General features: G+C 41.2%; 3 protein-coding genes across 7 annotated transcripts in view; 1 reads left to right on the plus strand and 2 right to left on the minus strand.

Annotated features, from left to right (window-relative positions):
* arhgap5 (Rho GTPase activating protein 5) overlaps positions 1-6,087 on the minus strand; it is a 28,271-nt gene extending 22,184 nt beyond the window's left edge. For both annotated transcript variants that reach the window (XR_013786786.1, XM_079458536.1), the window contains exons 1-2: positions 5,849-6,087; positions 192-4,081 (exon numbers count right to left, since the gene is read on the minus strand). Coding sequence is in view for 1 of the 2 variants with exons in the window: in XM_079458536.1 (XP_079314662.1) it covers positions 192-3,908 (3,717 nt within the window). In the remaining variant the exon portion in view is untranslated. The remainder of the gene's footprint in view (positions 1-191; positions 4,082-5,848) is intronic.
* Positions 6,088-12,177: 6,090 nt separating this feature from the next.
* On the minus strand, positions 12,178-22,088 carry nubpl (nucleotide binding protein-like). Its single transcript, XM_079458506.1, has 11 exons — positions 21,474-22,088; positions 20,558-20,705; positions 20,146-20,180; positions 19,934-20,024; positions 19,809-19,848; positions 18,158-18,248; positions 17,934-18,027; positions 17,649-17,734; positions 17,394-17,514; positions 17,184-17,266; positions 12,178-16,014 (listed from the first exon to the last, which is right to left on the minus strand). The coding sequence occupies exons 1-11, from the start codon at positions 21,606-21,608 to the stop codon at positions 15,952-15,954; spliced, it is 987 nt and encodes a 328-aa protein (XP_079314632.1). The 5' UTR covers positions 21,609-22,088; the 3' UTR covers positions 12,178-15,951.
* On the plus strand, positions 21,503-23,262 carry dtd2 (D-aminoacyl-tRNA deacylase 2). 4 transcript variants are annotated; one of them, XM_079458508.1, is made up of 4 exons: positions 21,503-21,877; positions 22,042-22,170; positions 22,257-22,326; positions 22,400-22,982. In XM_079458508.1, the coding sequence occupies exons 2-4, from the start codon at positions 22,057-22,059 to the stop codon at positions 22,720-22,722; spliced, it is 507 nt and encodes a 168-aa protein (XP_079314634.1). In that variant the 5' UTR covers positions 21,503-21,877; positions 22,042-22,056; the 3' UTR covers positions 22,723-22,982. The 4 variants fall into 4 exon arrangements, with proteins under 4 accessions (XP_079314634.1, XP_079314636.1, XP_079314633.1 ...); XM_079458510.1 differs by having other exon boundaries at positions 21,810-21,877; positions 22,042-22,128; positions 22,400-22,818; XM_079458507.1 differs by having other exon boundaries at positions 21,815-22,170; positions 22,400-23,262.
* Positions 23,263-23,505: the final 243 nt, after the last annotated feature.

Raw genomic sequence — 23,505 nt, forward strand, 5'->3', positions numbered from 1 at the left:
TACGCTTACACTTTGCTTTTCTTATCTACCCGTGTTGAACATACTAACGGGCACAATAGATACGTGTTTTAGAAATATATTATATAATGTACCTATAAAAACAAATACATAATTCATATTATATAATGCTTTGGATATTTTGAGGGACGGTACAATTGAGCAGATACAGTTTGTAAAAATAAGGAGCTAACCTTTTTGGGTTCCTTGATCTTTGGTGCTTTCTTTTTCTTAATTTTTTTATCATCCTGCTCTGGGTCTGATGTGATGGCTGGATTGTCTATTCCTCCTTTCCAAGGATCCACTGGTGAAAGAAGAGGGTCTTCTTCACTCCCCCTGTTGCCCCTTCCTTTCTTCTTCTTCTGCGTTGCAGCTCCACCCTCGTCATCACTGACATCTGAATGTACTCGTCTATGATAAGCTTTCGTTTTGCTAAAGAGGATCTTGGACCGATGTTTGTACTTCGAAGGCCTTCTGCCACTCTGAGACTTAGACATGGTATCAAAGCCATTCTCCTCGTCCCCATGCAGAGCGAGTCCACCGAATGAATTACGAATCTTCCCAGATCTGCTGTGTGCATCTTCAGGTATGGCATATATGTCGTCGCCGAAGCCTTTCGATTTGAGGAGCGCATCCACAGGCTCTGCATAGTTGTCTGATGCTTCAAGGTCATCGCCATGAACCATTGTGGGACTGCGCACCCATCTGGAGCTCCTCATTCCTGCCTCGATGGTCCTCAGCAGGTTAGGATCCAGCTTCTTAACATTGGGTTTGGGCAGCAAAGCGGGCTTGGGTTTTACCGGGGGAGGCACTTTGTGATTGCGTTCATGGTCTCCAACAGGTGTGCTGTGAGCTGGGTATTCATTGCCTTCGAGGTCGATTTTGTACTTGCGCTCGCTCGGATTGGGCAGCAGCTGGACATCATCCCCTATTGGACTGTAAGGTGGTGGTCCCTCCCCATCATCCTCAGAGTCAGGGTAGTATTGGTAGGCAGGTGAATGTCTATGAGGGGACTGAGGGAAGACGTCTTCACTGGTTCCCGTTCCATCTCTGCTGTTATCGAACATGAAGAAGCTTTCGATGTTGCTCTTTTTCTCGAGAACTTCATTGAAAAATGGTGTGAAAACCTCTGTCTGCCTGTGATACTGTGACAAGGAGTAGAGCGCTGTAAATTTCGCGGTAATTTCTGTGGCAATGTGCTCCCCCTCAGTCATCAGCTCTTTTATCGCCTCATTCTCAAAGAAGTCTGCCTGGCTGTCCGTAATGGCCACCATTTGAACCGGAATGACATCCTGGACCTCCGCCAAAAACGCCCTCAGCATAGCCATGGAAGACTTTCGTTTTGCTGAGTAAACAAGAATGTACCCATGCACCAGTTCGTCCTTTCTAATTCCGATGGAGGAGTGGTATGAGAGCACAGTGACCTGTAATCGTCGCCGGCTGTCGCCAATGATTTTGTCAAGAATCAAAGTGTTGCTCTGCCCAGGCTGTCCGGCACTGCAACAGTGCGAGTCCAGAAATGGTGAAAGAATGAGATCCACGCTGAACGGATCTCCACACATGGCGCACATGACTATCCGCAAGTCCGTCTCTGACAAATCTTTAATGGATGGCATGGGGCTCATCATGTCGAAATTGTGCTTGAATCCTTCTAACACTGCTCTAAGGGCCTGCTTTATCTGAGACTCATTAAACTTTCTGGGAAAAGTGCCGGAAGGTATATCTATGAATGTACACTGTAGCTTATTCGCAAGCTGTTGGCCCTGATGCCTCAAAATAGGCATGTTTTTGCAAACACTGTCCCTCTGGTTCGCTAGAATAAGAATGAATGGCACTGGCTGAGTATACCTATCCCTTCTGCTCTGGGCAATCTCAGCTCGGATTCGGCTTACGCGGTCCCCAATATAATTAAGCGACTCTATAGAGCTGAAGACACAAAAGAACCCATGGGGCTTGAAAGTCGATATCCAGGAATGATTCAAAAGCATGCCAGAATTGACATCCACAGGCAAAAGCTCTAATTCATAGATTTTCCCATCAAGGGTATATTCATCATCAGTAGACTGAGCTCGGATTTCATTCGCAAGCTCCTGTGCCAGTCCTTCTCTGCCTACGAGACAAAGGTTAACTTTATCGATGTTGGCACTATTGTAGTAAATATTTGAGCGACCATGATCAAGCTGAACCAGCCTGTTTGCGAGAACTTGCTCGACTTTCAGATCCACACAGGCCGTGCCGCTGAGGCATGTTTCTTTCGTGGGGTGATAGACAAACCCAATGTGTTTCAGTAAAAGAGACTCCCTGTCCGTGGCAAGTTTCTGAAGAGCTCTGTATCTCGGCTCCTCATTAAGTACAGCATGAATCTCACTCATTTTGTCATAGCTTGGGGTGGCGTTCAAATCCAGGTCATAGAACAGCTCTGCATGCTCAAAAAGCATTTCCTGAAACTCCTCTTTGGCCCGTTCAACTATTTCCTGCTGGTGACGGCTATAAACATCTCTGCGATCGGATTCAGTGATGTATTTGTAAGACTCGTCCTCCATGACAAAACACATGACCTCTTCCCATGGCTGTCCGGCGCTAATGAAATGCACCCGCTCCAACGTCTTCTTGAATTTCTCCTTCATCTCCAACCGCCTCTTCTCTGATTTCAAATGCTGGACATGGTTTTGATAAATCCTCTCTCCTTCCATGGTTTTCAGGATGTCGAAGGGCACTCTTCTGTCATCGGTTTTATCGATGTGGTCAGTCTCATGCCACGGTGTTTGTTCCAACTCAATGAAACAGTACTGAAACTCAGGCCTGCTCTTTATAAGGTTCTGAGCCTCAGTCCAACTCATAGTCTCAATTTCCTCGAGGTTGTTAAGCAACTTATTAAGAATTTTTGGCAGGCTGGTAAGATAATCCTGCCTCCGCCTTTTGATATGCTCTTGTCTTAGCTGTTCAATGTGCTTCGAAAAGGTGTTCCTCGCCTTTTTGGTGCCTTCTAAATTGATGTACTCGTCATAGTCTGGGTGGCTTTTCAATTTATTGCTCACAATTTTCCAGCTTGTGTGATAGTCTCTGACAGTCTGAACAATGAGTTTTTCAAACTTGTCTGAGACTGAAGCTACTAAATGTCTCTGGGCTTTGTTAGCTTCCAAATAAGAAATGACTTTGGGTTTACCTCGAGTTTTGTCCATCTGCTGTGTCAGAGCATTGAAACACAGGTCAACATTAACAGACGATCGAGCTGACGTCTCGACCAGCACAAGGTTCTTTTTACCTGCGACAAACGTCTGGACTTCCCTTAAGTATTGATCGACGCACTCGTCACATTTCATCGCAGCAATGACGATGGGTTTTTTTGCCTTGGAAATCTGAGAGTAAAGGCTGTGAACGAATTTCATCTGATCGTCAAATTTTCTATTGCACCCTTTGCTTATGTCTATACACAGTACAAAGCCATCAATATTGAGCTTGCCATCAGGCATCTGTTTCTGATCAAAATCCTGTTCTAAACCAAGCTGGTCTGTGCAAATGTACATGAGCTTCTCAGCGGACTGAAGTTTTGTATTTGCAGCCCGTTTAGTGTAGGGCTGCAAATTTGTGCTGCGATGAGGCAAAAAGGTCTGGTCATCGATGAACTCGGTCTGTTCAATGACCTGAATTCTACACTCGAGGCCATCATCCCCTCGATGAAACACTTCACCCCAGTACAAGAAGTGGTCATTATTCACCACGCGCCCTCCAAAGTCAATTGTGCTCAACACAGAAGTGTGCTCTGAGTAGTAGCAGTCTGCGCTGGGGTGCACATATCTGTTGCATAGGCAGGATTTACCTACACCACAGTTGCCTTTCTCTTTCTCTGTGCCTGAGAGCCCGACAACGCTGACAGCGTACGATGGGCGGGACTCCTTGTTCTTGGCCATTATACTGCCCCTCTCATTGCTTGTTACACAGAGCGGAGTATGCCGGCAAGGCAAGAGCGTACTTCCATTTGCTAGTGGAGGTGCATTTCCATGTCTCGCTGAGAATGAGCTGATGTATCTTTGATATGGATCATCTGTCCCGGACGACTGATCTTTCCCCTCTTATCACCTTCCTGCAATAAAACAAATGCAATTACTAATCATGAGATAAAGGGATCTTTAAAGGGATAGTTCACCCCAAAATAGCTTCTATGGAACACAGACAGAACTACTTTGATGGCCGCTCATGCTCTTACTTGGCCTGTTTCTTTATTAAAGCTATCTTTTGTCTTCGGAAGAATATTTTGTACAAATACTTTTGTTTTCATGAATTGTAATTTCAGGGGGTAATACATTTCTATTTTTGTATTACTAAATATAAACAAATGCACGAAAATACACATATAATAGCAAGACAGTGATTAAATAATGACTGCATTTTCATTTTTGGCTTAACTATTCCATTTAAGTTTGAGAAATGATACACAGACACAATGCCAAGTACAACAACAACACTATGTGCTTACTTCAATATCATAACTATTTGTCAATAATGCTAACTGAAAATGTTGGAATACACACACGCCATGCCTGTCATTTTAAAATTGAAGAGATAATACATTCAATTGCACTTTTAAAGTTCAAAGTCTGTCATCATGGCAACCCACTGCTTCACTTCCGAAACTTATTCAGGGTACTAGACTATGGTACATTGATATAAAAAGTTTCCAATACTTTAAGTCATATGTGTGACACATCCGATGTACTTAGCTTACATAACATGTGATTATAAATAGGAGGGTTGACATATTAAATAATAAAAATATAAATATTAAAATAAATGTTTGTTATTAGGTAAAAATAGCCTTAGTATTGATAAATAAACTGCCCCTGTCCGTATCATATAGATTTTTATATGACATTTGTGACCTTTGGCACTAAAATACATAAAATGTCACAATACCACTGAATCTAAATGATCGCTGCCTTTGGGAAAGTGTGTTGGCTGTTATTCCGAAAGAAGCTCGACGAATGTCTAAAATAAAAAGTACTTGATAAAATGTGTTCAATTCTTAAGTGTTGTTGACAATGTCATAACGTATAGTCGCGCTAACTGGATATCAACAACGGCAACATCCCACAATCGCTAAATCGCAGAAAGCGGTGTCAAGCGCGTTAGGAAATGATGGCAAATGTCGATAGCTTTGTTTGATGTGCTAGTAAAGTATAAATGTAAAAGGAGAAGATGCAAAGCAGACTGGAGCATCGGCTGAAGGTGAAGAGCATCACCGTGCAGCTGGAATTCAGAAGAGCACGCGAGAAGCGCTATTGTTACCGGTGCTCGCGAGGGCTTCGCGACGACTTTGTTTCACACAACTACTGTCGATTTTTTTTCGCAACCAGCGGTATAACAACGACCCACATCTAGATTTTCAAACTGCCGTCTCCGATTGGGAATTTTGGTATCGTTCAACGAAACGCCTCAACCCATTAGTGTCGACTGCGATTCTGGCTTCCAGGATTTTCACCCCAGAATTTCACCAACGCGTGAAATGAATACCACGTGCCTGCTTGTCGCATCAAGTAATACGCGAAGTCAAATAAGTTACGTTTCTTTTTAACGTGCTGTTTAGAATTGTGTGCAGCGACACGGGCCTTGCCCCTAACAAGGCATTAGACGCTTCCTTTGCTCGCTAGCTTCCCAGTTAGCCAGCGCTAGTTAAGTGTGACACCGATTCAACGCGCTGTAACGAAGAGGACAAATCTCAGCGATTATCCAAAGCTAACGTTACATAACTACCGCTTCCACGTGGAACTGCGCGCCGCATTAAACCGATCAAAGTGATTTCGGTAAGATAAACCATGAAAGCATTATAGAAACTCCCTGTGAATTCCCCTACCTAACATGGTCGCTCCCAGCTCCCGACACCACAGACAGGAGGTGGCATTCCAACTATTTCCCTTGATTTCCACAGATTCGGTATCAGAATAAATTCCCGGTTTTCTTTTTTATCCGTGAGTGTTTGTGATAATCGACGAATTTCAAGAAGCGACTGTTTTCGGTGTTTTCTAGCAGTAAGAGTGGTATGCGTGTAACCGGAGAGTCATCCCCTCCCCTCTCATTCCAGTCAGTAATGGCGACGGATAGATCCGTCTCTCTCTCTCTCTCTCTCTCTCTCTCTCTCTCTCTCAACAACTTTTCCATTCCGCTCACCGCGGGGGCACGTTGCGCGCTCACGATTGGCTCTTAGGATTTAGGATCATGTAGGTTAAATAGATACTTTCTGTGGATTTGTATGATGTCTTCTTAACGCGACCTGTCTTTTACGGCAACGAGTGAGGTCAAGGAATAACCTATTAAAGATGCACTTGTGTATTTACATTGTAATAACGTACGTGCTTAGATGGATATGAGTCAAGAGGAGATGGGTTTGGTTCATGGTGTTTTCTTCCAGGTGATCAAGTGTCAAATATTTAAAAGTAAAATGCAAAGGTTTTATGCAGTAATTTAAAAATAGCCTTAATGTTTTCAGTTTACTGGTATAATTTTAAGAAGGCCTCATTTTAATTTATTTGCATGCATGTTTATTGTTTTGTGAAATATACATCTCTTTCACTTAAACAACTGTTTCTAAATTCACAGCTGTCTTCAAATCTTTATTGTTTCAATTTCAGTGACACAAAACACTCTGGATAGATTGAGAGGCCAGCTTTAGTCCTGTTTGCACCCATTTGTATCCAATCAGATAGACACATTTGTCACAAAGTCTAAAGTTTTGACATTTCTCTACGTTAAATGCTTTCCACATAACCTGGTTTATCTTCCATTTATAACGTTAGTAAAACATGTCAGTGATCATCTTGGTGGTGCCCTTCAAAATTTAAAGGATGTTCCATCCGATGAAGAAATCTATTGTACTCATAATCTACAACCTTGTTTTCCTTTACACACAGAATCAGGACAACATCTATGTTTTGAAGCCTCACGTTGTTTGCTATCCAAGTAAACTTAATATATTTTGGCTTTATTTCTTTTCATGTGAAGTGGTTTTGAAACATTCCACATTTTTATTATTTTAATCAGTTGTGATTTTATTATTTTAATCAGTTGTGAGCTTAGTTGAACTGATTTCATTTTTTGAATGGGTAAACTTTTACCTTCTGCACACTTTTACTAAACACGTTTACATAGGATTATTATTCGTTTTGTACTGCATTCTTAATGTTTGAATCTATATAGCTAAATTCTTACGAGTGCTAAAGAGACGTGTGCTGTAAGTTCTTAAAAAATATATTTTTTGTGCTAGGTAAAATGATCCCATGGTGCTAACTATAAGGGCTAGACACGGGTGGAATACAATTATCCCACACTGAGATGTGTCCATATTGCTATTTAGTTTTTGCATTACGTGTGTATGAGTGACTTGTATTTCTAACTCTTTGTGTTTTATAAAATAAGCATCTCTCCACCAAACCAAACGTGTAGAGAACATATGTTCCCAAGAGAGCGCCTATGTGTGGTCAGTGGCCAGAAATGTCAAGTTTCTCCTTCCGGACATGCAAATGGTCAATCAAACACGTAGGTTATATAAGCATTGTTTTGTTGTAGAATAATGCGCTGCAGGTCATCATGTATGTCAAGATTGGAAATAGAATCATGTCCATATAACTCCAGATCTGTTTATTTTATACAGTTACAGTTGCATTTAAAAGCCTGCAAAGTGAATTCCATCACAGTGTCATGATTGTCTTTGTATTTTGACATTCAAATGTTGTAAGCATCAGCCATCCACGCCCATTATTTCCTCTAAGGAGATTCATTTCCATTCATATCTTCTCGCAAACTCTGTGGCCCATAACTCACTTTAGGAATGCTGAAGCGTCTGAATGCCAAAGTACAGATTCCAGTGACGTTCCAATAACTAAAGGATGTTGTCTGTATCTCTGCTGCTCATTTTTGTGTCCTTCTGTGATAATAAAGCAATCTATTATTCTCTAAAAACCATCACTTTTTATAGCCCCAAAGACAAATGCTAATAGATGACCAAAGAAGGATTTTTTAATTGTCTTAAAGTTTGAAGGGTGCCGTATTATGAACAACAGCAACACTAGCTTAAAGAGAACCCGTCAATCGTTTCTGTAATAGTTGACAGCTTCCCACACACCGTTTAATGCAGGTTGTATACAGACTAGCAATTTATGTTGTTCATTAACATGCATTAGAGTGAAAGCTGCTGCTCACAAAACATTGTGCAAATGTGTGAACATCAAAAGCTCAGCTTCGGGCCTCACATCAACCTTCACTAATGTGTCTTCTCTGCCTCTTTTAAATCGCCCCTTTTTTACATCATGAATTATTTACCCTCCCCCACCCCCAAATCTCCTTCCAGCACCCCTTTGCAGATTCACCGTCAGCAGCGCTCGAAGTCTTGCTGAGCAGTACCGGTGTCCACACCCTTTGTGTGGGGTCTAATTTAGCAAGATAAAGCAAGTCTCTGCAGTCTGGATTTAACTTGAAGTATGCAGAGTTAAAAAAATACATTCACAGGAAGTGTATCCCTCAAGTTAATTTGCAATAAATACCCCCTCAGCTACTCAAACTACTGGTTTAGCATGAAATTCAGCTTTAACTCCTTCATAATAAGCCAATACAGATCAGAAATATGTTTTCAAAGTTTACTGTAAATGCTGGAGTTGGAGTCAAAACCTCTTTCAATCCACAACCTCCTTTCAGCACACATTTGCCCTGTTCCCCTGTGCTGCGGTGCAATTGGAACCAGCTGCTGCTGCTATCTACCCTGAGCAGTAGCACAGCTACATTGCCATGGTTATGGATTCACGCTTGGGATTGTGGGAAGGGCTGGGTTTCCGGATCACTAAAGACAAGCCATTAGACTAGGAGAGATTTCATGCAAATTAATTGATGTTTACTAGCAGCTTTCTTATATTGTAAAAACATTGACAAGATGCAACATGTAGCATTAATGTGGATACAGCCGTGAGAATAATAAAAACAAATCCGCATTTCTAGATTTATTGTGGCCATGCCAGACCAGTTTCTGTTGAATTTCAACAAAATCAAACCTCAGTGTTATAAAGTCATCCAACAGCAATGTGAGAGACTCACTGCATGACAAGACACATGAAAACTGTGATAAACATGCAGGTTATCACATAAAACATATTTTTTAACTTTCCTAAATACATTGAATATTACTTGTGAATATGAAAAATAAAGAGAATCTTTTCTGCTATTTAATCGGTTTCTTCAGTTTTCATTTTCAGTTATAAATGCAAATTTTATTTGAAATTTGGGATAAATAGAGGTCACAAATTTTACCTAAATGCATATCTAAATAGGTATAGGCTATACACACTTTTTTTCAAATATACATACATGTTTTATAGACTGATTTCAAGCCACCATGTTGAAATCGAAAGCAAGGCAGAGGTGAGATGAAAACCGGAAGGACCAAATAGACTGCAAAGGTTTGGATAACCAAACTGCAGTTAATAAATGATTTATGATCTTAAATGTCACGATTTCTCTTACATGCTTTGCAGAAAGGAGGGAAACAGATTATGTCTCTGTAAATGTGAGAAGAGCTAAGATGTACTTGTTTTTTTAAAACAAATAATGACAAAAGTGTGCTCTTGCTGACTCCTAAGGTCTCCTACTCTCTTAGTTTTGCTTGAATACTTTGTTTGCATCTCAGCTTGTTTTATTAACATTCTATGCTCATGAATCAAAGACGACAGAAATAAGACTGCCCTCTGTCCTCTTGGGCTTTACAACTACCCCATTTAATTATTTTTTTTTTTTCTATAGACCGAGGGAGTAGAAGCTATGACACTCTACAAGCTTTATTTACCATGGATCAAAGTTAGCATTTATAATGCCTCTGATAACAAGGATACACTTTAAGAAACCCTTTGTTTTTAAGCCAGAAATGACCAGAAGTTTAGTCATGTGCCACCACTACAGGCGGGGTTTCTATCTGCTAACATATGGAAATAATGAGCAAGAATGGCCCAATTTACCTTATCATGTGTAGTGGACACACATTTGAGCCACAGTATACGCAAAATATGGTACTTTCTTTTAAAAACCAGCAAAACATGGCATGGCATATAGATTCACCCATGGGTTTGTGGGAAGGGCTGGGATTCCAGGTCACTAAAGACAAGCTTAAGACTAAGAGAGATATCATGCAAATTACTTGACATTTACTATCGGCTTTTCTATACAGTATTTTCTATACATATTTTCTATACAAAATATTGACTTTTATACAAGATGCAACATGTAGCATTAATGAGGATATCGTAAAACATTTCTCTAAAAGAAACGTTAGTTTTGAAATAATAACACGATTTTCTTATTTGCTTTAAATGAAAATGATACGACTATCTTTGGTTATCTTGTCGATACATATTGTGATTAAATAAACCTGGGGTTTTACCACGACACTTGAGGTCAGTAGCTTGGCAGATTTTAGACACTGTTTGTGTTCAATATCCCTATTGATTGCTTATAACAATGTTGTCCAATGTGTGACGTATATAAACGCATACTATCTGTGTCACTAAACCCAAATACGCATACTATCTGTCTCACCTAAATTATTCTTTCATGATTTATTCATCCTCATGTTCTTCAAACCTGTGTATGATTCTTTTTCTGTGGAACACAAAAAGTGTGAAACTCTTTTAAAATTTGCCTGTGTGTCCATTACCAAAACGCGGGCCAAGTCCTTAAAGGTATAGTAAGATCTTTCATAATTGAATTACCCTTATGTCATTCTAAAGCTGTATGATTTTCTCCTCTGCAGAATACAAAAGAACTTAACCAAACAACACTGGCCCCATTGACTTGCATTGTATCGACAAACAACCACTAAAACATTTCTAATAATATTAGATGTCCGAATTTGTATGTTTATTTCCAAATAACTCCTTATGCTCAAAAGTAAATGGATTAGTACATTTACTTCAATTCATATTATATAGCAAGCCTAAAACCTCCTAGACCAGTCCTTCTTAGGCTTCAGGGCAATGTTGAGTTCTCCAGCAGTATCAGTGATGTAGCCTCACCTATTCTGAAAGCAGTACTACTGGATATAGACATGGCCAGGGGTCGGCTAGCTGAGCCCACCAAAACATCTGTCCTCAAGCCAGTTTAGCCAGCAAGTTTTGTGTGATTAAACAGAAGTCATCCTTCAGTGATGCCTCACTTCATATTCATTTTATTCCTAGTTTGAATAACTGTTTTCATTTTTAGATTTCGACCATTCATCAACGTATCTTAGCTTGTTTAGTCTCTGTAGCGTATATGGTGTTTATAATGTACTCCATTAACTGACGTTTATAATACCAAGGGCAATAATCAACCATCATGTGCCTGTTTTTATATATAACATCTGATATGCTGTTCTGAGCCATGTCTGTTTAAAGACACAGAAGCAAAGCAGCATCAGAAGTGTGTATAAAAAGATAATTTTCTGTTATTTTCAATTTTTATTTGTTTATCATTTAAATCATGTATGCAGTCCATGTATGCAAACTCATTACTTTATGCATGTGACCAACATTTAACAGTCTGTGTAAATAAATAAATGGCATGTCGAGTGCAGTTTCTGCAGTGTTATGTTGTTGTTGGTAACAGCCAATACTGTTTGCCATTAAAGACAACATATAAAGATGAAAATGGAAATCAATTCTCAATGTTGGAAAAGTAAATGTGACAGATGACTGGCAAGAGCCACTCATGGAATTATTAATTAAAGGCCAATTCACTTTTAGCCAGTAGGTGGTGGTGTAGTTTTACTGATGTGATCACAGGGAAATCAGACGGGCACAGAGAATTTATGTTGACACTGAGAAAGCACATATCAATAGTTTTATTTTAAGATATTAATAAACTGAAATGTTAAAATGGAAATGCTAAAATTTATTTTAAATAATATTTATTATTATATTGTGTAAAATGGCTCAAGAATCTGGTTTAAAGCCGCTATGTTGTATAAAATGTAAAATAGAATGAGCTATTTCTAACTACATACAACCGGGTCACCTTCTCCGTGTTGTTTTTACAGTAACCCTAAATGGACAAACTGCTCTACAGAGCACATTTCGTAAAGTTCTTCTTCGGCAAAAACGTGACGTCATCTTTGAAACGTGTCAGCTGTCACGATATGGTTTTGGACAGAACCCAGATGCAGGCAGACGAAGGTATAACCAAAAACTTTATTAAATAAAACACCCGCAATGGGGAAAAACAAGAACAAAACACACTAGCAAACATACACTAGAAACAAACACAAAACAAGAATCTATAAATTGAAATAATCCTTTCACAAACTGTAAACTGAAACAGGGTAGTCCAACACGACAAGAAACTGTGATACTACCGTGAGACAATAGCCATAAGACAAAAGATAAAGACAATGCACCAACACTGAACAGAGAGAAACTGAGACCATATAAAGGGAGACACTAACGAGGAGTGATTACATGGGGAGAGTGGTGACAGCTGATGGGAATGAAACCCTAACGAGGTGAATTACAAAACAGACGATGGGAATGAAACCCTAATGAAATTACAGGAGATAGGAGGGTGGGGCTGAGAGACATAACAGGAAGACACGTGGCATCACGTAACAACATAAAGCCACATGTCTCCACACATAACACAACAGAAACCCGAAAGACGTGGCAATGTCATGACTCTGCCCAGGGAGCTTGAAAGCTCAAGACAGGAAGGACAGAGTACTAACATTACCCCCGCCCCCAGAAACGCCCCATGGCGTCTCAAGGGAGAAACCTCAGCGGGCCAAAACACAAAAGCACAAAGACAAACACCACAAGCACAACACAGAACAAACTAAAGGGAACGTAAGGGAGGCTATGAAGGGGTTTGGGTGGGTCAACAAAAACAACAAACATGGGAGGGGGGGTGGGGGAATGGGAGGCCAAACCTTGGGGACACCAGGAAAGGGTGGGACAGGTTGAGGAGACTTGAAACAACCGGACGAGACCGGCGGGGACTTGAAACAACAGGACGAGACCGGCGGGGACTTGAAATAACCGGACGAGACCGGCGGGGACTTGAAACAACCGGACGAGACCGGCGGGGACTTGAAACAACCGGACGAGACCGGCGGGGACTTGAAACAACCGGACGAGACCGGCGGGGACTTGAAACAACCGGACGAGACCGGCGGGGACTTGAAGCAACCGGACGAGACCGGCGGGGACTTGAAGCAACCGGACGAGTCCGGCCGGGACTTGAAGCAACCGGACGAGACCGGCGGGGACTTGAAGCAACCGGACGAGACCGGCGGGGACTTGAAGCAACCGGACGAGACCGGCGGGGACTTGAAGCAACCGGACGAGACCGGCGGGGACTTGAAGCAACCGGACGAGACCGGCGGGGACTTGAAGGGGCTAGGGAGAGGTGTGTGTCCAAGGGGGAAAAAAGTTTGAGGTGATGCCGGCCGGAGAACTGGCTGAGGCACCGGCTGGAAGTCCGCCTGCGGAAGGACAGGTCTGGATGCCTGCGGATGGGCAGGTCTGGACGCCTGCTGATGGGCAGGTCCTGAAGCCTGCGGAAGGGCAGGTCCTGATGCCTGCGGAAGGGCAGGTCCTGATGCCTGCGGAAGGGCAGGTCCTGATGCCTGCGGAAGGGCAGGTCCTGATGCCTGCTGAAGGGCAGGTCCTGATGCCTGCTGAAGGGCAGGTCCTGATGCCTGCTGAAGGGCAGGTCCTGATGCCTGCTGAAGGGCAGGTCCTGATGCCTGCTGAAGGGCAGGTCCTGATGCCTGCTGAAGGGCAGGTCCTGATGCCTGCTGAAGGGCAGGTCCGGCCGCTTGCTGAAGGGCAGGTCCGGCCGCTTGCTGAAGGGCAGGTCCTGACGCCTGGGGAGAGGCAGGTCCTGACGCCTGGGGAGAGGCAGGTCCTGACGCCTGCGGAAAGGCAGGTCCTGACGCCTGCGGAAAGGCAGGTCCTGACGCCTGCGGAGAGGCAGGTCCTGACGCCTGCGGAGAGGCAGGTCCTGACGCCTGCGGAGAGGCAGGTCCTGACGCCTGCGGAGAGGCAGGTCTGGACGCCTGCGGAGAGGCAGGTCTGGACGCCTGCTGGATCGCTGGCTGTGAACCCGGCTGGAGAACCGGCAGGAGCGCCGGCTGGGCTGGGTTACGTGCCCCCCTCCGTTGCCTCTTCCTCTTCTGCCGAGCCAATCTCCTGGTAGTCGGCTGGAGGAAGGAGGTGAAGGACGGGGCTGGCTCCGCGTTGGAGGCCTCCGAAGAGGACCCCCAGGACTCTCTCCTTCCACGCTTGCCCTGAAGACTGGTGGTTGGTGGAGAGGTTGCAGGGTCCGAGACTGATGGTGCGGTGGTGGTCACGACCCCAAGCTCCAGGGTGTGATCCTCAGGGATCGAACCCAATGGGGTCGTAGAGCTGAGGCGTGTAGAGACCCTGGGCAGATCCCGATCACTAATCCGCTGAACAAGATCAGTGAAGCCCAGGTGTCTCTGTAACTTCATCTCCTCCTGGGAGAGCGGTTCTGCAAGGCAGCCGTTGAAGATTACCTTCAACTCCTCCTCCGTGAAGCAGCCTCGCTTTGCCGTTGCCAAGAACTTGTCAGCGAAGTCCCATATGTACATGTCTCTCTGGCGGAGGCCAAAGAGAAGGTACGCCTCACTAGCACGGGCAGTCGTGTCCGTACTGCCTGCTGGGTTCAATGTGGGTTGGTGCATTCTGTCACGATATGGTTTTGGACAGAACCCAGATGCAGGCAGACGAAGGTATAACCAAAAACTTTATTAAATAAAACACCCGCAATGGGGAAAAACAAGAACAAAACACACTAGCAAACATACACTAGAAACAAACACAAAACAAGAATCTATAAATTGAAATAATCCTTTCACAAACTGTAAACTGAAACAGGGTAGTCCAACACGACAAGAAACTGTGATACTACCGTGAGACAATAGCCATAAGACAAAAGATAAAGACAATGCACCAACACTGAACAGAGAGAAACTGAGACCATATAAAGGGAGACACTAACGAGGAGTGATTACATGGGGAGAGTGGTGACAGCTGATGGGAATGAAACCCTAACGAGGTGAATTACAAAACAGACGATGGGAATGAAACCCTAATGAAATTACAGGAGATAGGAGGGTGGGGCTGAGAGACATAACAGGAAGACACGTGGCATCACGTAACAACATAAAGCCACATGTCTCCACACATAACACAACAGAAACCCGAAAGACGTGGCAATGTCATGACTCTGCCCAGGGAGCTTGAAAGCTCAAGACAGGAAGGACAGAGTACTAACAGTCAGCCACCATAGTGCTTTAAAAGAGAGGGGTGAGCAGTGGAGTGAGCCATTGGTTGCAATTCCCAACATCACTGCTAGATGCCATTAAATCTCCACATTGCTCCTATAATGTTCATTTATCGTTGAGATTTGTTTTAATTTACCATTGTTGCTGACATGGCAGCCGAGCTATTCAGGCTTTACCGCCTTCCATTTGAAATGTTCCCATTGTAATATTGTAGCAGTATAACAGAAGTATTAAACCTAAGAAATCTGTGTTTGTTTGTAATATTTAATATACTTTCTTAATAAATTGACATATTTAAGGTTAATTTAGTTTTATTTTGGTTAAAATCTGTAACAACCACTTAATGAAAGTTCTATTATGAATCAGTTGTTCTACAACCATAAGACGTTCGTTTATCTTCAGAACACAAATTAAGGGTTTTGATGAGGTCCAAGAGCTCTCTGACCCCCATAGACAATGACACAACTTGCACTCAAAGCATGGATAAAACAGTCTCCACTTAGCGTTCAACTATCATAAATATGTCAGCAATGTTCAAAAATCTAAAGTCAAATGATTTTTAAAACATAATAGATGCATTGTCTTGAAACTGAATACTAATAATTTCCTCAAATCACATAGGCTACTTCTAATCTGGAAGTCATTCATCTTGAAAGCTCGGCCAGTCGTCGAATCACTGCTGCTGCAACATTTCTGTAAGCGTCAGCCTGCAAAACAGCATAACAATCTTATTGAGTACATGTCTTTCAGGACATGTTTCAATATATTCTGGTATGGCAAACTGCACCCTGGGCTGTAAAACCTTATGATCTCCCAGCATGAACTGAGAATATATCAAAGATCTTGTGTGTTTCAATCAAAGCTATACGCAAGTTTCCGGAGGGCACTGTAAAAATGAAAGAGGGTAAAACTTCCAGTGAAGTAGTGTATTGCATCAATTGCAGCGTTCATACTGTTAGTTTCATGTGGGAATCTATAAAAACAATGATTTCTAACCTGATGAGCAACACCTGCTGTTTGCGGCTGCACTTGAAACCGCTCTTATTTCATGCTTCACACACAGATCTAAAGTTAAAGGGGGCATTCTGACTTATTTACCGTGTTAAACATGCTGGCTTTTCATGCTTAACATGGTCAACTTGTCAAAAAAAAAGAGTTGGACATGTGACGTAGTATTTCTGTGCTCGATACACTCCCCCAGCGTTCATTTAGGTTTCGGAAAGTTTTTTTCGAACATGAAAATCTGTTTCATAACAACTTTTTCTTAGTCTCTCATTGGACAATTCTCCTGGAAAAGCACGTACACGGCACGGAGACAGAAATAGCCAACAGATTGTTGAAACTGATAGATGGAGCGGTACCAGCGCTAAAAAATACCGGACATGAACTGCATGCGGTAAGTGAAACAAAGTCATACTGTATGTCTGTGTTTTGTTGGCAATCGGTGTGTATGTGCATAGTGTAAACAACACAAATTTATAGTGAATCAATAGTTATGCAGGGATAATGCTTGTGATTTAGTTCCTCCCCGCACACCCCCAGGAGGTTGTATTTTCCCAGAAATAATCTTACAGCTGTATCAATCTTTTATAAATGTGATCAAAGTATGCGATACCACTCTATAGGTACTCAAGAATAATATGAGATAATCCTGAGGCAGGAACTCCGAGATCAGCTCTGCAATGAACAAATGACTTGAAATAGGGCAGAAATGCATTTGTTTACATTGAACCGGAAGTTTCACCCATCTTTCGTGCAAAGCGTCATGGGGTGTAAGAAACTTGTTGATAAAATCAGAATTTTTTTACCAATGCCACCTTGCGAACCTTATAAGCGGAAAATAATGAAAGGCAAGACAGAAGTGTAATCCACTTACTTCTGGGCTATCTGGGGAAGACACAACCACAGGTTGTCCCTTGTCTGATGTCTCTCTAATTTTGAGATGCAGAGGAATGTCTCCTGCAGTTAGAACAAAGAAAACTAAGACTTTACAAATAGATATTTAAAATGACATATATTTCTTATGTAGTTTTGCTAAATTTCAATTTTTGTTCAAATTGTTACATTTATGTAAGGACAGTCCTACCAAGCAACTCCACATCAAGGGTGTGAGCCAGCTCTTTCGCCCCATCTGAGCCAAAAATGTGTGTTTGATGATTGCATTTGGGACACTGGAAAACACTCATATTTTGAACCAGGCCCAACACCTAAAATGAACAAAATGTGTTTAATGGAGATATAATAGAGGGTGCAGCACAACATAAGATCCACTGGATCGCTTTTCAACCTCTGGTTCTACCTTCATATGATATAAGTGTTTCAAATGACATTAAATATTTACCGGAACGTTAACTTTTCGGAACATCTCTGCACCTCTGCGTGCATCCAGCAAAGCAATGTCTTGAGGAGTGGATACTATTACTGCACCTGAAAAGCGAGGGCAAGGCCATTAAACATGGGCCATGTTAGAAGAGATTCAGGCATAGCTAAAAAATCTATTGCTTTATGATTAACATTATGCCTCTTGGTCGGCTGCATTGTTACAATACAAAGTGGACTGCATACACAGACACTGTCACTGAATATCAGGTGATGACTAGATCAACCTTAACATTCATTCATTTACCTGCTATTGGTATGTTCTGAGTAATAGACAGTTGGACATCTCCAGTTCCTGGTGGCATATCAATCACAAGATAATCTAGATGCCCCCAATCTACCTACGCAGAAAGTGTCAGGAAAACAATAAGAAAAGGCCCCACTTAACAAAATCTTTTTGTGCAGGATGAGGACGACATAAATCAGTCAATAACTCATTATTGCCAAAAATGTCTAAATCCAATGACACACCTGCCTAAGGAGTTTCTCAATAGCCGACATCACCATCAGACCCCTCCACACAATTGGCGCAAACTCTTCAACCAGAAAGCCCATTGACATACTGTAGAAGACAGGGCAGGGATTATTTAAAGTCACCATGAAATAAAAAATGGCAATGCTCATTTCAATATTGTTGCGTTTGTTATAACTGATTTATTGGCACATAACCATTTAATTAATATGCCTTCCAATGGTATTACAGCAAACACAGAATGTGCATATACAACATAGCCAATCTTCAACCTACCTTCCCCGGACTTTACACATGCGCATGGTTATATTTAAATTACACTGAATGTTTTATAAGTGAACCAGTGTTTTTCCTATACATGACAGTAAACTTCTAAATCTTGAAGATGGGAAAATTTACCAAATGAATGGAGTACAAAGTGGGTAATCATTCCAGTCCAAGTGATTTTATTTGGACAGCTGTCTTGACATACGTGTTTTCACTTAAGTTCCCACAATAAACAAACAAAAGAAAAGAAATAACAAAAATATTCAAATTGTACAACATGACAAACATCGAACTGTACAAAAATGCCTTAGCCACACATGGGCTCCTTCTACTTCCTTCCCCTCTCCTCTACCAAACTTTTATGCCAACCTCCTCTTCTTTCCGCCAAACCCTAGCAGATCGCACCAACCTTAGGGGTCGATTGACACTCTTAAATAAGAATGCACATTTAGTTCGGCATCACATCACAATCATAAATAATATCACACCATAATACACATTCAAATCACTCCATTAGTATTTCAACACATTTATATTCATCTCTGTCCTAGTAAATCTTACTACCAATAATTAACAGTAATTCGGGATATTGACGTCATCAGATCACTTCACTCCAAACATAGGACCAGTCTGGTGAGTTATACTATGAACTGGATTGACCCATGGACGTATACCAGAAACAATAAATCTGACACCTTCAAAGTCTCTGTTCAGTTCTTGTACTTTGTAACAAAACATAATTTGAACACTAGACATTGTCATTGTCTCCACAGCGCATCAAATCATAACACAATAATACTGTGAACTGATGTTCACATGATGATAACCGGTGTTCATCATCACAAGGTTAAACCTGAGTAAATTATTGTTTAAAGAAAAGCGGTGGTAATGGTTATAAGCTTGATTAATTAATATTTTTCTATGATTGTGGTGAGGAAGGCGGGACGAGAGCCGTGACGCGGGGCCGGTGGCGTGAGTGCTAAGTGCAAGCAGCTGTGCGCGCACCGGTCCCGCATCTTATCACGGAGGAGATTGGGAGCTTAAAAGGATGTTCGGCAGGACTGTTGACGAGAGAGGACCGGGCCCGAAACTGTGTTTAGTTTGTGTATGTTTTATGGCCGGCAGTCTACCGTGAGGTGGCTGTCGGTCAGTTACGTCAGTGTTTATTGTTTATTTAATTAAAGTTTTTATTGTTCAAATGTTCGCCGGTTCCCGCATCCTTCCTTCCCATCTAACGAACTTTATTACAATGATATACCACTATCAATTATCATATTACCATTAACCACATTTGGTGAATTTGTATGCCATTAGGCACACAGTGTGACGGTTGTTGAATGATACAATGATTACACCCCAACCATAACTTAGCCATGTACTTACCAAGGAATTCCAAAATTCACAAGTGGTCTCATTAAGTTGTCTGAAAAAACAAAACAGTGTAAGCAATATAAAAATATGATATTGTTTATCTTATTATCGCTTTTTTATATTATTCAAACACTCACTTTCTGTTAATTCAGGGTTTCCTTTTAGGTTCATTAACTTTGGAACAGATGGGCCATATACATCAGCATCTAAAAGACCCACTGATTTACTCTACTTTCCAATAAAACAGTGGTAAGAATAGCCAAAGAGAAAGAAATTATTTAATTGAAAGTACATATATAAAGATATGAATAATGTCATGGTGTCAATACATTGATTAAGACAGACTTACCTGATCATTAGCAATTAGTCCAAGAGCAAGATTCACTGTGAAGACATTAAGGTAGAAGCAAAAGACATATTTACAATAAACACAAACACATTGGAGATTATGGCAATAAACAAATTGTGATCCTGGACCACAAAACCAGTCTTAATTAGCACGAGATAATTTGTAGTAATAGCCAAAAATACATTGTATGGGTCAAAATGATCGATTTTTCTAATATGCCAAAAACCATTAGCGTATTAAGTAAAGATGATGTTCCATGAAGATATTAAGCATTTCCTACCATAAGTTTGGTATCTACAGTATGTAAAGTTTAGAATTTCAGCTCTCAGGTTCATCTACTCTCCACAACGTCATTACAGCGGTAAGCCAATAGAGAGCTCACAATTGTCAAGGCAAGTAAATGACGTGAGACCTGCTGTTGTGGACTTTCCCACCCCTCCTTTTCCTGATGCAACAACAATGACCTCTTTGACTCCTGGTATGGGTTTCTGTTTGGGCAAACCTCGTGCCATGTGCTGCCTTTGTCTTTCCTGCAACGTCCTCTCACCAGCACCTGATGTCTAGAGAGAAAAAAAGAGTTATCAAATAATGAAAAATTATTTCTACCTGTATGACTTATGCTCAACACAATATCTTAACCAAAAACCATTGGACCCCATTGACTTCCAATGTATTGACACATTAAATGAAAAGTTATTCATCGAGTTATTTTTCTTTATGTGTGAAAAGCAAACCATATATTCTCCTCCGTCTTGTAGCAGGGGCAAGCTCTCCTGTCCTGTCAGTCTATGGTGCGCGCTCACAAGAGCAATTTGACGCATGCGCATTCGGTTTGGGAATATATTGAATGAAATCATTATTTTGGTTTGTTTTCGCACATAAAGTATTCTCGTCGCTTCAAAAAAATCAATTGAGCCACTATGAGCAGATAGACCAATTTAAAGATGTCTTTAGTACTTTTCTGTACCTGGACAACAACTATAACCATGATGTCTATGAGGAGGCCTGGAAATCTCTCGGATGTCACCTAAAATATCTTTATTTGTGTTCCGAAGACGGTGGGGGGTCTTAAAACACAATGAACGTCATGTGGGCGAGTAAAAAGTAACTCAATATTGATTTGGAGGTGAACTTTTCCTTTAAGACATTTCTCAAATCTTCTTTTGTGTTCCACAGAAGAAAGTCATGTCGGGTGAATAAACGAGGAAAGATTTTTGGGCTGCATATGCATTTAAACTCCACATAAAGTATAAGGTACACATAACATTAACATCAGAGTGATATTAACCCAGCCCTTAAGCAGATAGTTATTTGTGATATTGACCTACCTTAAAACGGATTTCATGCTTATGTTGAAGCAATGGAAGATGTCTGCCATGCCAAAAAGGCGTGCTTATATTATCTGAGACAAATGTATATATTTGCAAACACTTTCTGTAGCTGTTGTTTAATTGAACCATCATCTTCTAAAGCTTTCAGATTGCCAACTTAGAGGACAACACATACAAACACTGGTGTGGTTTCCATGTGCCACTTTGTGGCTGCTAAGTCCTCACTCGACTCAACGCACTGCAGATTTTCCAAAATAACACGCAGAGAGGCAAAATACAGTACAATTTCACAAACTGGAAGAAGATATCGTGTCCAGTCTGCGTCCTGTTGTCGCTTCTTGATGACGTAATGTTTGGTTTCTCACGCGGAAGGGAGTCGTTCCACAGTTCATTGTCTAAAGGTGTTAATAACTTTCCTGGAAGGTTTCCTCTTTCCGTATCAAATTATATCGTAGCATTATATCCTATATATGCACATCTTTATATTATCATTACTATTATAACATTGATTCAAAAAACGTTTATCTACATGAATTAAGTTAATGGTTGCTGTTGCTGTCATCAGCGGTATTTCTTGACAATGGCCGAAAGAACCGATAACGGCATTAAGGCACGAGTGGTTCTGCAGCAGTGTATACATGCACGACTCCAGGTGAAACCTGCTGACGTAGAAATTGACGCTGAATGGATTGAGGTGCAACGTTGAATGAATGAATGAAATGTAAAATATTAATGATTAATTGTCTTATGAACTTACTCTGCACGTGCATTTCTGATTAGATCAATAGGGGAATGGTGATCTACATTTGCTTTTTCCAAGGCGCCACTGAAGATATAATCCCCAAAATGGGTATGTTGCTTGACTGGCAAACAAACACACTGTTATGTATACATTGCTTTATAACATGTTTGTTTCCTCTTAGTGGCAACATTGCTAAACATGAAGCTTTGTGAGACATCTACTGGAAAATACGATTCGGTCCTTGAACTACCTGGCAGTGTTCTTATTGTACCCCAGGCCACACTTGGGGGGAGACCAAAAGGAAAGAGGATGCAGTACCATGGTAACATTGGGAAAGATGAAGGGCTGAAGCTCTATGACACATTTGTGTCTCTGTGTCAAAGTGAACTCTCTGCCTGCCAAAAAACGGATACGTTTACAGAGGTTAAACACGGAACGTATGGAAACAGACAGGTCCTGAAGCTGGATACAAATGGACCTTATACTCATCTGATGGAGTTTTAAGAGGGGGAAGGAAAACTTTTTGTAATGTGACCACGGACCTAAAGGGAATGCACATTTATAGTTTCACTCCTGAATAAAGTGTATTTAAAAGCCCGTAAAATAGTTTTGTGTTTTATGCGTGATATTCAAGAGTTCAGGTGTGTTGTATTTGTCTTTCCTTCAAGTGTTTTCATGTTTTTTTAAATATAAATGACAACAATGCCGAAGTATCAAACATTGTAATTGCCAATAAAACTAAAACAGGGCAGATATGTGTAAGGATAAAGTAAATAAAGTAAGTAAACAGAAATAACCTCACCGTATACGTGAAAGGGATCCTTAGCTACCAAATTGGTATCGTGTATTCCATAAATGTAATTATTATTCGTATGCACTCGAGTCAAGTGAAAGGTTTAAATATCTGAACTGAACAAAAATCACCTTTTGTTTTTGCTTTTTTCTCATACCTTTCTACTCAAGTATCGTGCATTGGATTAGCTCAGTGTTTCTCAAAGTGTGGGGCGGGCCCCATTGGTGGGGAATAAAGACATGACAAATGGGACATTTTGTCATTTTTTATTAATTACTTTATTATTAACCATACATTCAAAATAAAACAACAACTCATTTGAATGTAAGCCTTACTTAAAACAACATCAGATTGCAAATAAATAGCAAGAATGATTTTACCTCAGAGGTTTGTGACATGGAATGAAAAGAAAACTGGAGATTCGGCACAGCAGTGAAGACCAAGACAGACAGTGGACCTAAAGTTTATTACCCTTTTGTTTTTGGCTATTGGTG

This window comes from Barbatula barbatula, assembly GCF_947034865.1.
Source record: "Barbatula barbatula genome assembly, chromosome: 6".
In the NCBI taxonomy this organism is placed as follows: Eukaryota; Metazoa; Chordata; class Actinopteri; order Cypriniformes; family Nemacheilidae; genus Barbatula; species Barbatula barbatula.